Here is a 14,320-nt window from a genome sequence, read left to right as displayed (position 1 = left end):
ACAGTATAAAATAATTGATAGCCTTCTGTAAAAAGTCGAGAATCACCAAATTCTCCTCTCTGCTGGATATCGGTAAATAGAATTAGTTGGTTCGGTACAGGAAACAGGGCTGCATTAGTTGAATTTAAAAATGCGTAATATCTTTGCAATCAATGATAATAGAAATTACAGGCATATACTAAATTCTATTTGCTATGATAGCATCCAAAAGCTTCCTCCTTCCTTCCTCAAGAGGGAATTATGAACATCATAGGTGAATGTCAACTTTAACACTATTACCCACGTATGTCATGTCATTTCATGGGCTATTTCTACTAACTATTTAACAACCATTTTTTTTAACCCCAAAGTGAACATTCTATGACAGCTTTCAATCATCCAAAATTGTGTTGCAAAATATTTTGAAATAGAAAGTCATGATTTAAATTTACAATATCACCTGCAAACAATAGGTTTATTTTTTAATGTTACTTTGGCTCCCCAAATAAATTTATCCCATGAGTAGCTAAATCAGGATAATCCGAGTTCAAGCCAGGTGTATGATAGAAAACTACTTTACCACTAAAATGCCAGTTGGGGTTCCAAAACAAGGGAAAAAAAAAGGCATGAAAATAAAAATCTAAGATTCCTAGATGGCTTTCTCTCCATAGGTGCTGTCAGGCCTGCTGAGTTTCTCCAGCAATTTCTGGATCACTAGTCCAGCAACATTACCACCATGCAAAACACGTCTCCCGAATGCAGCTGGCTTACTTGCAAGGACATCATCCCTGAGGTACCCAAACTGATTGTTTCATTTCAACTGAAGTGTTAGTCATTTTATGGTTTCTCCAGCTGTCTTTAGATGCATGTTGAAGCCAGGCTCAGTGGGTTTCCAAGACTGACAGGACATTGGTTAGGCCACTTTTGGAATATTATGAGCAATTCAGGTCTCTCTCCTATTGGATGTTGTGAAACATGAAAGGGTTTAGATTTACAAGGATGTTGCCAGAAGAGAGGATATATAGGGAGGGCCTGAATAGGCTGGGGATGTTTTCCCTGTCAGAACTGAGGGGTGGCCTTACAGAGGGTTTATAATATGAGGGGCACGGGTAGACGAAGTAGACAGTCTTTTTCCTGGGTTGGGGGAGTCCAGAGCTAGAGGGTACAAGTTTAAGGTGAGAGGGGAAATATTTAAAACGGCACCAGAAGGGCAACTTTTTCAGTGGGTGGTGCGCGTACAGAATAAGCTGCCAGAGGAAGTGGTGGAGGCTGGTACAATTACAGCATTTAAAAAGCATCTGGATGGGTATATGAGTAGGAAGGGTTCAGAGGGATATGGACCAAGTGCTGGCAAATGAGACAAGATTAATTTTGGATATCTAGTCAGCATGGACGAGTTTGACCAAAGGGTCTGTTTCAGTGCTGTACATCTCTATGACTTTAGAAAATATCAGCACAGCAAGAAAAAAAAAGCCTTTCTGAAAATGTACTGCAAATATTTCCATTATATTTGTAGATTGTTAAAAGCCAAACTGGAGAAGTGCCTCAACTGCACTGGTCACAGCTTTAAATAAAAATACATTTTTCCATTACCAAGATGACCTACTATATACCTTCTCGATATCAGGCATTTCAAACAACAATGTGTCAACCGCAATTCTTAGCAAACAATTTTTGGCTTATTCAATTAAAAGGTGCAACGATTAACAGAGGTGCAAATGATTATTCCTCAAAATATGCCAAAACAGATGCAAACACAGCCACTCCGCAGGAAAATAAAAGAAATAACTTCAGAAACTAGCTTTCTGAAAGACAACGCTATAGCCAAATGACTATTCTTGAAAGCAAAGGATAAAAGTATAAAATATTCCAAAGTCTGTTGCTTTGACGTTCTGGCTAATGTGGTTAAGTCCCTAATCATGCATATTTGTCACTGAAGTCTTGCAGACAGCCTGCTCAAGAAGTTAAGTAGCATTTCAAGACTGCAATCTTGCAAAAAACCAAATACACTTCACCCTGATCTCAACAGGATTCTCTTTTGGAGGGATGAAAGAGATCAGTTGGGTAATTTGTTTTTAGCTTTGTTAGCACCAATTGAACCAGGTAAAATAAGCACCTCTCCACACCAGTCATCGTTCAAAGCAACTTTAACAATCATGAGTACTACAGGAACCCTTTTTTTAAAAAAAATCTGATGCTTCCAGTGAACTGTCAAAGACCTCTTTAGGAAAAACACAGACTGCAAGTGACATCCATGTCCCAAAAGTGAATTTTAAAAATTCTTAAAAACACAAAATAAATATATTTTCCACAATCCTTCAAATTTGAAGTCCTCCAAGCAATGCAAAATATTAAGTACTTTCATGACAGGAGGGAATCAGGTTGAAAACTTAGCTGCCAAGTGTACATCAGGTTCTAAAGAAATTCACCATTAATTGACAAAGTTTTAAACCAGGTTAAAAGACATCTTACAATAACACCAAGAACGGCAGACAAATTAACAGAAGTAATCAAAAATATAATGATGGACCTACTATGTCTGTAACCACAGGTCAAAATGAACATGCAAACTCACTAAGTATTCAAAAAGAAAAGAATCGCTGAAGTCTAATGTGAGACTCATTGTAGAGAATTTTATTACAGCAGCAATAGAATATGATCAAGAGTTTAATATTTTTAAAATGCACAGCAAGAATAAAGTCAATATCCTTTCATTCAGCAACCCCTCCTCTTGCAATCAATCTTATAAAAAGTGACATTAAGCTTTCATTCTAAATGCACTATTTTCTCCCAGATTAAAATTCTTACCTTGTTAACATTCAGTGAAGCTAAGGGTGGAGGAGTTTCTGTCCGATCATTAATTGTTTTAACATCCGAAACATATGCTAAATTTATCAGTAGAACATCGTTGTGGTTGGGCTTCCCACTAGATGAGGGACATTCTTAAGAGAAGAAAATTGTTAAGGAAATTGAATGGATATACAAGTCCTCCAATTACGTGCACTACTTCTATTGTCAAATATAAATATTGAAAAGCCTACGAAGACAAACTAATTGAAATATAAAATTCCATGAAGCAACAATAATATTATTCCAAGAAATATATTCTTCAAACCCATTCATTAAACTTTCAAGTAAAATTCACACTCTTGCCTCAGCTACTACTTAAAGCTTGGTTGCTGTACAAAAGTCAATACATAACACTTATGGCTTGTCACTTAGACAAGTTAATTTCATATTGTAAACACTCGAGATCAACACTGCATTCAAAACACAAATGAGTTTCTTTTGTAGCATAATTCCTCAAGCGTTAGTCACTGAGTTTATGGTAAGAAATGTACAACCTATGCTGTATAGATAATGTATATACAACTGTTATATCATCAAATAATAAATACTGAAGTATGCAATCCTATTTTAAAATAGTTTGCATAATTTCTTTAATATTTAAAAGTAAATTATAACAAAAAGTGTTGCTTTAGCCAAAATGAAAGGTCAGGATTCAAACATTTTCCCGCAGAGATTTTCTGACAGGAAGTCATGTGACTCATTGTAGCTATACTGGAAATAGAGTGTGATCCTCTTGTCCCACTTTCAGGTTCTTGCTCCAAGTTATGGCACTTGGTGCGCATATCCCAGTATATTTAAATATGGTTACTACTGATACTTACAAGACTGCATTTTGTATTCAAGGCTCAAGTTCGGAGTAAATGTAATGAGTTATGTGACCTGTTCTGCAGATTGCCCGACAGTAAACCTGGGTGGCTGATTATTAGCAAAGGCGGGCTAATTTTGCCTTTGAGAGAGGGTGGTACAAGTTACTTACATTTGGAGACAATGACAGCAGTTTCCAAATTTATGATGCAGACCAAGACCTCCCAAAATCCTTAAAAAATTACCCATTGTATAAACTGCCCATTTACTTCTGGAATGAAAGGAAGTTGGAATCATGAATAGCCAAACTGCACATCTACCTGAACAGAATAAGGTTAAATGAATTTCACGCAGAAGAGAAAAGGCAAAGGAAGCTATTCGAGATCAAATTACAGGCTTCCCAACAAATCAATGAGTATCACAAATTCTTTGCAATCAGCTGAAAGACTATTTGACTTTGCAAGTTACCATATAAGGATGCAAGAGGGAGATGGTGTCTCATTAAAGAGATGCAACCTGCAGCCATTTAAGTATTCTGGAAAATTTGTCCTGGCGTGGGCATGGGGAGACACATTAAAGGAACAAGCTTTGTTGCTAATAGGGAATTTAAGGAATGCTGGAGACAAAAGAAAGGATCCAATGGTGACAAATACTACTCTGAACAGGGATACAGGAACCCATTAAAAACTGGAAAAACTGTGGACAGTTTGCTGATAGCGCTACAATTCCATCGGGAATGTAATAGGTGCTAAGCATAATGGGGAAAATGTCACTTCATGAATTGCAGAGTTGCCTATAAAAAGAAAATGGTTTCAGTCATTTGTTACAATAAGTATATAAAACATTGCACTCTCTTTTCAAAAAGGTCAAATGTTTTGAAACTTTTTGTTGACTTTAAACATCATAATGCAATGGTAGTCTCTGCCTCTAACATCTCTTCAGTAAGTTTCAAAACTTCACCAGAATGGAAAAAATCTCTCAACTCCCCTCTAATCGCTCTGCAATTTACTTTATATCTATCAATGACCTCTCATCTGTAGGAAAATAAGATCCTGTTCACTCTGGATTTTTCAAATTTAACACAAGTCCCCCACAGTCAACTCTGACAGTGAGAAATTTATAAATTTTAAAATTTCCTTTTCAAAATTCAAAATTGAGAGATTGTGAAGGGATTTAAAGATCAACTTGCATGCATTTTTGTAGCCATGGTGATTTTTTAAAAAACAATTTCAGGGAGAGACTTCCTGGAGAATAATGGAAGTTTGCTTACATTGGGAGAGTTTATTAATGAACAAAGTAAACTCTGTAGTGCATTAAGCTTTCAGGTAGAAGATTTTTTAGAGGGGGGAGGGGGAAAGAAAAGAGGTCCTTGGGAGAATTGTTGGCTGAAAGTGGAAGTGAAAACAGTCAGTCCTGATAGTTTAAGACTGTCAAGAGGTAATTCAGTATAAAGAATTTAGGGTTAATATTTCAGCTAAGTGTTTGGTTAAAATACTGTAGGGTTATGCAAAACTGGATGAGTCAAAGGTAATTATGACAAATCAAGGAAAAGGCCAGATTCTCATCACTAGGAACTGAAACCACAGCCAAGTCAAACTGAATTGGACTATAACCTGCTGTTGAGAGATTTTAAACCAGTGTGGAATAGAAAGAGAAAGGGGCAGCATGGTGGATCAGTGGTTAGCAATGCTGCCTCATAGCACCAGAGACTCCGGTTCAATTCCAGCTTTGGGCAACGTTGTGTGGTTTGCATATTCTCCCTGTGTCTGTGAGGGTTTCTTCCAGATGCTCCTGTTTCCTCCCAATGATGTGCAGGTCAGGTGAATTGCCATGCTAAATTGCCCATAGTCTTAGGTCATTAGTCAGAGGGAAATGCGTCTGGATGGGTTACTCTTCAGAGTGTCAGTGTGGACTTGTTGGGCCAAAGAGCTTGCTTCCACACTGTAGAGGAACCTAATCTAAATTTTTTGATGTATTGCAATGCTGCTGGGATTAACGGAGTTGTATTTTTACCATGCATCCCAAAATCATTAAGTGTGTGTTATATGTACTTAATTTGGACTATTCTTTTAGCCTAATTTCTATTGTACAATAAACTTCTATTTTATTGGTAAAACCAAATATACAGCATTGCACGTTTATGTTTCAAAAAAGATCACTTCATCAAAACCAAAAAAGTGAAATATGATTTAATCAAGTCAGATTTCAGACTGGGATCTGACTTATTCAGTAATATCAACTGGGATCATAACAGGTTTCTAGATTAAAAACAACTGCAAGCTATCCAACCTTTCCTCAGACCAAGATTTCCCAGTCATCCTCATGAATCTACCATATAGCCCTGTTGCATAATCTCTTTCCTATAACAGTGACTAGAACTGCAGAGAATGTCCCACCCAGTATTTTATATGGTTCCAATGTAACCTTCCATTTTCTACACATTGGTCAATCAAGAAAAGTATGCCATCTTCTTCGGCCATCTTCCAGGATCTGAGAAGATCAATTTGAAGGTCCCTCTGCTTCTCTGTTTTTTTCAGTATCTTTCATATCTTGCTTGATTTCCACAAGTGTACTGCCTCTGGTCTGATATTAATTTCATTTAACTCTGTTCATCTAACCAATCTGTTTAAACTTTTCGCAGCCCACAGGTTTCTTCTTCACCATTAACCAAGAGACAATTTAAGTTTAATATGCAAATACTTAATAATTAACCCCACATTTAAGACTAAATTATTGTTATGATCATGGAAACCACTTAAAAGTAGCCTGATTATACTTTACTTTTTGCCATTGATCTTTTATTGGATCCAACTTGCCACTTTCTCTTGGATTCCATAGGTTCTTAAGGTATGAAATGGAAGAAAGTTCAGTAAATTATCAAAATCTTACTAAAACTCATGTAGACTCCTAAATCAAGCACCCTAACCTCAGCAACCTTCTTGTTGTTACATCAATAAATTTAGTCAAATATATAAGCCACAACCTTCCCTTTAATTAAAAGTCTTTCAGCAATCTGTCTTTCCTGAATGAAAATTAATATAGCCCCTGAATCTTTTCACAAAATTGTCCACCTGTGTAACTTGGGCCATCTCTCCCCCTTTTTAAACAATGGCACTTCTGTGGTCCAATCATACAGTCACAGTAACAGATCCTTCAGTCCAAGCTGACCATAATCCCAAATTAAACAAGTCCTGTGTGCTTGCGCTTGGCCCATATCACTCCAAATATTTCTTATATATTTTTTATCCAAATGCCTTTTCAGTACTATAACTGTATCTGCATCCACCACTTCCTCTGAAAGTTCATTCCATGCTAACTACTTTGTGCCTCCAGCACCATGCTGCCACCATGTCTACATGTTGATTTACCGAACTTCAAAGGCACTAAACCATTTAAAATATTTCCTTGCTTGCTATCCTTATGAAGTTAGATAAGATATTCACAAAAAAACCCATGTCGTCTAGTCACATTCTAAATGACCCAATACTTTGCTCAGTTATTGCCTTGTTCTTCACAAGCTATTTGTCATTTTTTGATTTTGCTTGTCAATATCCTTTACCCACTGTTGGCTTTTCTGATTTTCTTTTAATCCTCATCCCCTGCATTTTCTATATTTCTCTATACCTCTGTACTATTGAGATCTAAAAAGAACGGAGACCCTTATTTGCATTATGCTATCCCTTATCCTCTATAATACCCAAGGAAGGTCACTGTCCAGATTTGGAAGATCAACACTTTTTGTGGTAATAAACGTCTGAACTCTCACCACTTCCTCACTGTTCTAATGCCAATTTACCTTTCTGCAACTGTTTCAAGTGCAATTTGACCAAATTACATTTCAGCTTAATAAAGGTGAAATTTCAATTTGACCTTTGTCCTATTTCATAACTACAACATTTGAATCAAATTGGGATTTCTATGAGCAAAATGGATGCTGGTGCAGTGGTTAGCACTGCTTCCTCACAGCACCCGCGGATGTCTACATTGGATGCTCTTCAGAGAGGCAGTGCAAACTTGATGAGCTGAATGACCTTTATGTGCACTGTAAGGATTCTTTGATGCTACTGTTTTGTCCGCCAGTAGTAACTGCAATTCCAAAAAGGCTGAAAGTGTTATACAACCTTTTATGCACTGTGATTCAGCCCCATCAGTACCACCCTTCCCAGAATATGGAATTCCATTCCTAACTCACTTTCCTCATATCTTGAGCTCCTCTAAATGTACTTTCCTCCCCACCATACTTCTGGTAACCTACCCAAACAGCTTCTTAAGCAGTTTGGTGTCAAATTTTGTTTTATAATGTTCCTTTTCCTTGGGACATTACATAAACAAAAAACACTAAACAGATAAAAACAATCACTATTTTCATTTTTAGTTGGCCATTAGAAATTTACTCAAGAATGTGAGACAGCATATTCAATTTTATTTATTCAAAACATGAACTGCAGCAGTTCAAATAAGCAACTTACCACCACCTTCTCAAGGGCAACTAGGAGTACAGTGACACCCATGTCCTGAGTGAATAAAAAAGGCTCCAAGCAATCCTTTAAAAGCTCATTCAGTATCCTTTACATAGTTCACCTACTCGAGCTGAATATACCTTACATCAAGTACTTATGAAGCAGATGCAGACAGCATTCCCAGCACAGAATCTTTCAAGGGCAGCTAGAACCCATCTTTACCAAAAGTTCAGTAAAATAAAAAGACATTCAAACAATTCTGTGGTCAAGTGTACACGTCTCTAGCAATATAATTAGGCCTCAGCTCATTTCCTTTATAACTGAGTATAAAACTAATTTTCATGTTAAAATCTAAAAGGTTAACTGACTTTAAATTTAAAGACAGCTTTGCGGTGTCTTAATTCCTCCAGTCAGTCACAGGAAAGTAAGAGCCAAATGTTAATCTATAGACATTGCCTAACCCAGTAATCCCAAAACTTGATCCAATTAGCAACTAAAAACATATAGCGCCATGAACATATCTTCAATTATGTTAAATTACTGCAGACACAATTGAGTTGATATTAAAGACTATTATTGCAGAAAATATAAGCACTGACATGTGGTGGATAAATTGTTGGAGGGTATTCTGAGAGGCAGCATTTACATGCATTTGGAAAGGCAAGGACCGATTAGGAATAGTCAACACGGCTTTGTGCATGGGAAATCACGTCTCACTAACTTGATTGAGTTTTTTGAAGTGGCAAAAAAATATTATGAAGGCAAAGCGGTGGATGTTGTCTATATAGACTTCAGTAAGGCATTCAATAAAGGTTCCGCATGGTAGACTGGTGATCAAGGTTAGATCAGACAGAATAAAAGATGAGCTAACCATTCGGGTACAAATTTTGCCTGAAGGCAAGAGAGAGGGGATGGTGGTGGAGGGTTGTTTTTTCCAGACTGTTAGACCGTGACCAGTGTGCCACAATGACCCATGCCGGGTCCACTGCTCTTTGTAATTTTTGTATCAATGATTTGGACGTGAATATAGGAGGCATAGTTATTAAGTTTGCAGATGACACCAAAATTAGTGGCACAGAGGACAGTGAAGAAGGCTATCTCGGAGCTTTGATCAGATGGGCCAAAGCGCTAATGAGTGGCTGATGGATGAATTCAGATAAATGAGGTCTTGCACTTTGGTAAGACAAATCAGGTTAGGATTTATACACTGAATTGTAGGGTCCTGGGGAATGCTGCCAAACAAAGAGACCTTGGAGTGCAGGTTCATTCTTCCTTGAAAGTGGAGTCACAAGTAGACAGCATAGTGAATGCTGCATTTGGTACACTTACCTTTACTGGTCAGTGCATTCAGTATAGGAGTTGGGAGGGTCATGTTGCAGCTGTACAGGACATTGGTTAGGCCACTTTTAGAATATTGTGTGAAATTCTGGTCTCCCTCCTATATGAAAGATGTTGTTAAACATGAAAGGATGCAGAAAAGATTTACAAGGATGTTGCCAGGGTTGGAGCTATATGGAGAGGCTGGGGCTATTTTCCCTGGAGCATTGGAGGCTGAGAGGTAACCTTATAGTGGTTTATAAAATGAGGGGCATGGAAAGGTGAATAGCCAAGGTATTTTTCCTCCACCAGGTTAGGGGAGCCCAAGACTAGACAGCACAGGTTTAAGGTGGGGTGGGTATTTAAAGGGACACAAGCGGCAACTTTCTCACACAGAGGGTGGAGCATGTATGCAACAAGCTGTTTGAGGAAGTTTACAATATTTAAAAGACATCTGGTCGGGTACATGAATAGGAAGGATTTAGAGGGGTTATGGGTAAACTGCTGGCAAATGGGATTAGAATAATTTCACAATATCTGGTCAGCATCAATAAGTTGGACCAAAAGGTCTGTTTCCATGTGGTACAGCTCTATGACTCTGATACTCTATGTACAATAGGCAATTATATATGATTTCAAAATTTAATATGCAATTATCTTAGGCAGAATACACAAGATACCCATTTCACTTACATGTTGTATGCAGCTTTAGAACTGTTACTCCAACATATGCATTCACCTTTTTGATGAAACATTAATGCTAATACACCCTCATGTAAGATATTATAACAATCTGAGGGAGGTGATGGTCTAGTGGATTAACAGTTCCGCGATCATACCAGAGACCCAGGTAATGTTCTGGGGTCTAGAGTTCTAATCCAATCACAGCAAATGGCAGAATTTGAATCCAATAAAAATCTGGAATTAACAGCCTAATGATATCCATGAATCCATTGCCATTTGTTGGGGGAGAAAACCCATCTGGTTGACTGATGCCCTTTAGGGAAGAAAACTACCTTCTTTACCTGGTCTGGCCTACATGTGACTCCAGCCCTACAGCAATGTGCTTGACTCTTAACTGCCCTCTGTGCAATAAATGCTGGCCTAGCCAGAGATACCCACATCCCATGAATAAAAGAAATTCTGACAATTATCCCAATTAACAGAACTGTTTGAAAAAATATGTACTCAGGAATCAAACTCACTCTTCCACATTCAAAGGAATAGAGTCTATACATGCTAAACAAGCCCTAGGAACAGGAGGACATTCAGTCCTTATTTTGAAAGTCTATGATGGCTCTGTATCCCAACTCGCCCTTGAGACCCACAATGAAGTGTGTCTATATCTTGAAAGTTTCAATTGACCTAGCATCCAGTAGTTGAAGGAGAGAATTCGAGATTTCTACTCATTTATATGAAACAGCTTTATGATTTTCCAGCTGAAACACCTAACACTAATTTTAAAGATTGCGCCTCTGAGATCGACAGAACAGCAATTAGGTTTCTGAACATATTGAATCTATTTTCACTTAACACCTCAAATCAGAATCCTTTAAGCTCAAACTCTGGGAAATATGAGCAAACTTCTTGAAGAAACAAAGGCTTGCATGTGTATGGAATCTTTTAGAGTCTCAAGGCATTTCAAACCACTGCATAGTCAGTGAGGTAGTTTTAAATACTGACATCATTCTAAGTAATCCATAATGCACTCCTCTTAATAGCCAATATCCTTCTTGAAATGTAACAGTCAAGTTGGGGGTCAGACATGCTAGCTTCATTCACTTCAGGAAGAATAGAGATCAAAAATGCAGTTAAAAACTCAAGCCACTAACCCATGTACAATTCTTAGGTTAGCTGATAACAACTGAAGGAAGTAAAGTTTAAAATATCAAAAACTTAACTGGTAGTTAAGTGAACACTATCACCTCCTCCAATATGGCATAAAGTTCACCAAAAACTCCAACACTTGTCGTTGATGCCAACCCTGCAGAGCCACCGTCTCAAGCTAAAACAGACCACTTGCAGCCTCAGCATTCTATGTGAGCTCAATCTGCACTTCACACTCCTTTATTCTCTATCAAAAGACCACCTACAAAACATGTTCAAACACATCTTAGCTTATTTGCTGAATAAACCCCAAACATATACCTGATATTCAACCACCCTTCTTGCCTGCCTCACATTTCCATAAACTTAGCCAAAAGCACTACTCCTTAGATAAGTCAAACTAACTTTTAATCACCCTGGTATTTTACAATCTACAACAGCTATAGGTCTGTCAATACCTTGGTTTGAAAATTCTAATTCCTATTCTCAAATCCCTCTATGGTCTCACCCTTGCAACCTCTAAATCTTTCTAGCCTACAACCCTCAGAGAGCTCTGCTTACCTTCAACTCTGGCCTTCCGTGCACCTCTAACTTCTTTCTTCCTAACAACCCATGTTATCCACCACCTAAAATCAAAGCTCTGGAATTTCCACTTGAGCTCCTTTGCTCTGTCTCCACTTGTTAAATGTTCCTTAAAAATCAACCTTTTTGACATTTAGTAATTCTTAATATTTCATCTTCCAGTTCAATATCACTCCTAATCTGCAAAAAGGACATGGCGCATTCAACACAGTACAATGTGCTTAAGTGTAAAAAATTAAAACCTGAAAATTTTGAAGTTGCAGATTTAAAACCCCCATACTTTAATACCAGTCACATGTTAATATTTCAATTACATAGACTAATACAGCACCGAAGATCAAATTTAACATAAAACTTTTAAAAAGCAGAATTGAAACATTTACTGAAGCGTACAAACATTTTTTTGCTAACTTGTAACCACAAGCCTAAGTCATAAGGTAAACTTCCACCAATTTAAAAGAAAACGCTGAAAAAACATCCATACCAACCTACATAATAAATAAATTGTAGATCTGTCTATCTTCGATTAGTTTCGCCTGCCTTCAGGAGTAGAAACACCATTCATTTATTCTGTAGCATCTCTAACATTAAAGCGATTGCTAGCTACACTTCACAGCAAACAGAAACCAAAACGGAGGATTCAAGCTTTGCTCTACCCATGGTAACTGCATAAGCAACGAGCCACACTTGCTCACCTACAGCCCCATTACGTAAAGACACTTCGATTCACAGAAAAGTTATAACTTGAGGATTACTACTGATGTAGTCCGGTCATTACGAATCGGTTGTTAGAATTCAGTGCCACATAAAGGGTTCTTTCCCCCATACAATGAGCATTCAGCAAGGCCATGATGCAACCAGCGAACTGCCAAATAGTGTTCATTCAGCCTCACCTTGTGCCAAATAATATCCTAACAAATAGAAAATGAAAGACTACAGGCAGATTCGATTGCTTAGCGACCGCAACACGTAACTTCAAGATTATTCTGATCGGCTAAATCGCGAGGATACGTTTCCGAGCAATTATTTCCAGTTTCTACAGTTAACCACTTTTTGACAAAAAGGACACCAGCGAGATGTACGCATGCGCGAATCCACTATCTGGCAGGACACCGGTGAAAGGCTGCGACCCAAGCTAGGCCTTGACTGACTTCTCTACACAGCCGCCAGCACGCTTCGCCGCCGACGCCGCACCCTCTCAACAAAGGATACTTAAAGTTAACATCTTGGATTGGTAATCAAAGGCGACCACCTCCCCGTGCAGCTGCTGGCCCAGGCACGTCAGGCAGGAAACCTGGCTGCCGACAGTGAAGTATTCTCCCGGAGCAGCCATCTTGTTACTGCCGGGCCAGCAGCGCTTTACCCAGCAGGCTTTGTGCGGAGCTGCGCCTGCGCAGCGCTCTGCTGTCAATCAAGGGCCAAGGTGGTGATGAGCAGAAATGTGGAGGTGTGTGATTCCAGGCAGACACACTGCACAGTCAAAAGAGCACTCTCTGATCAAAAAGGAAACAACCTAGCTTTGACACACACAGACACTGGAGATAGTTCCACAAACACAGTAACATATAACAATGAATTGTATTCAACCCTGTATAAAGCTGAAATAGCAAATTACTGATGGAAATGCCAACTGCATTGCTTAAGAAAACAAAACTGCATCTATATAGCACTATTCACAACCTCTGAATGATAGAAATGATACAGCACAGAAGTGGGCCATTTAGCCCATCTTGTCCATGCCAACCCAAACATACACAGGTGCCCTTTGTAATTCCATCTTCCTCCACACGTCCATAGCCCTGCTTTTTACAGCATGTACAGTGTAGATAAATCTCCCAAAGGTTTTTCACAGTCATTGAGAAAAGTTCTTCTTAAATGTAGCCATTGTTGTGCTGTTGTTAACACAACAGGCTTTGAGGATAAATCACTCTGAGTTGATGCTAGACCCACAGCAATATGGTTGACTCTTAACTGACCTCAGGCGACTGATTGTGTGGAGTTTGCACGTTCTCCCCGTGTCTGCGTGGGTTTCCTCCGGATGCTCCGGTTTCCTCCCACAGTCCAAAGATGTGCGGGTCAGGTGAATTGGCCATGTTAAATTGCCCGTAGTGTTAGGTAAGGGGTAAATGTAGGGGTATGGGTGGGTTGCGCTTCGGCGGGTCGGTGTGGACTTGTTGGGACGAAAGGCCTGTTTCCACACTGTAAGTCATCTAATCTAATCTGACCTCTTGGCAATTAGGCATGAGCAATAAATGCTGGCCTAGCCAGCAACACCTTCATCTTGTGAATGAATTTTAAGAATTGGCTGCCTTGATTCTGCATGTTTCTATTTGCACAGGAAGCTTCCATAAATAACACTGTACAGAGCACAAGGTAATCTATTTTTAGTAGTATTCATTGAGAGACAAATGTTCGCCAGACCACTCAAGAGAATTCCCTTGTTTTGCTTCAATATACTACCATGGTATCTTTAACTGCCAGCTGATGGAGCCTTATTTTAA

The 14,320-nt window shown here is 38.6% G+C and overlaps 1 protein-coding gene across 1 annotated transcript in view; it reads right to left on the bottom strand.

Annotated features, from left to right (window-relative positions):
• The window catches only part of lsm12b (LSM12 homolog b), a 47,684-nt gene extending 34,512 nt beyond the window's left edge, over positions 1-13,172 (bottom strand). The window contains exons 1-2 of the mRNA XM_060848740.1: positions 13,032-13,172; positions 2,788-2,921 (exon numbers count right to left, since the gene is read on the bottom strand). Of these exons, the coding sequence (XP_060704723.1) occupies positions 2,788-2,921; positions 13,032-13,152 (255 nt within the window). The 5' untranslated portion in view covers positions 13,153-13,172. The remainder of the gene's footprint in view (positions 1-2,787; positions 2,922-13,031) is intronic.
• Between the last annotated feature and the right edge of the window lie 1,148 nt (positions 13,173-14,320).

The sequence above is a fragment of the Hemiscyllium ocellatum genome, chromosome 32 (genome assembly GCF_020745735.1).
Source record: "Hemiscyllium ocellatum isolate sHemOce1 chromosome 32, sHemOce1.pat.X.cur, whole genome shotgun sequence".
In the NCBI taxonomy this organism is placed as follows: Eukaryota; Metazoa; Chordata; class Chondrichthyes; order Orectolobiformes; family Hemiscylliidae; genus Hemiscyllium; species Hemiscyllium ocellatum.
Note: the sequence above shows the minus strand (reverse complement) of the source record. Positions and strands in the feature narration are given on the sequence as shown.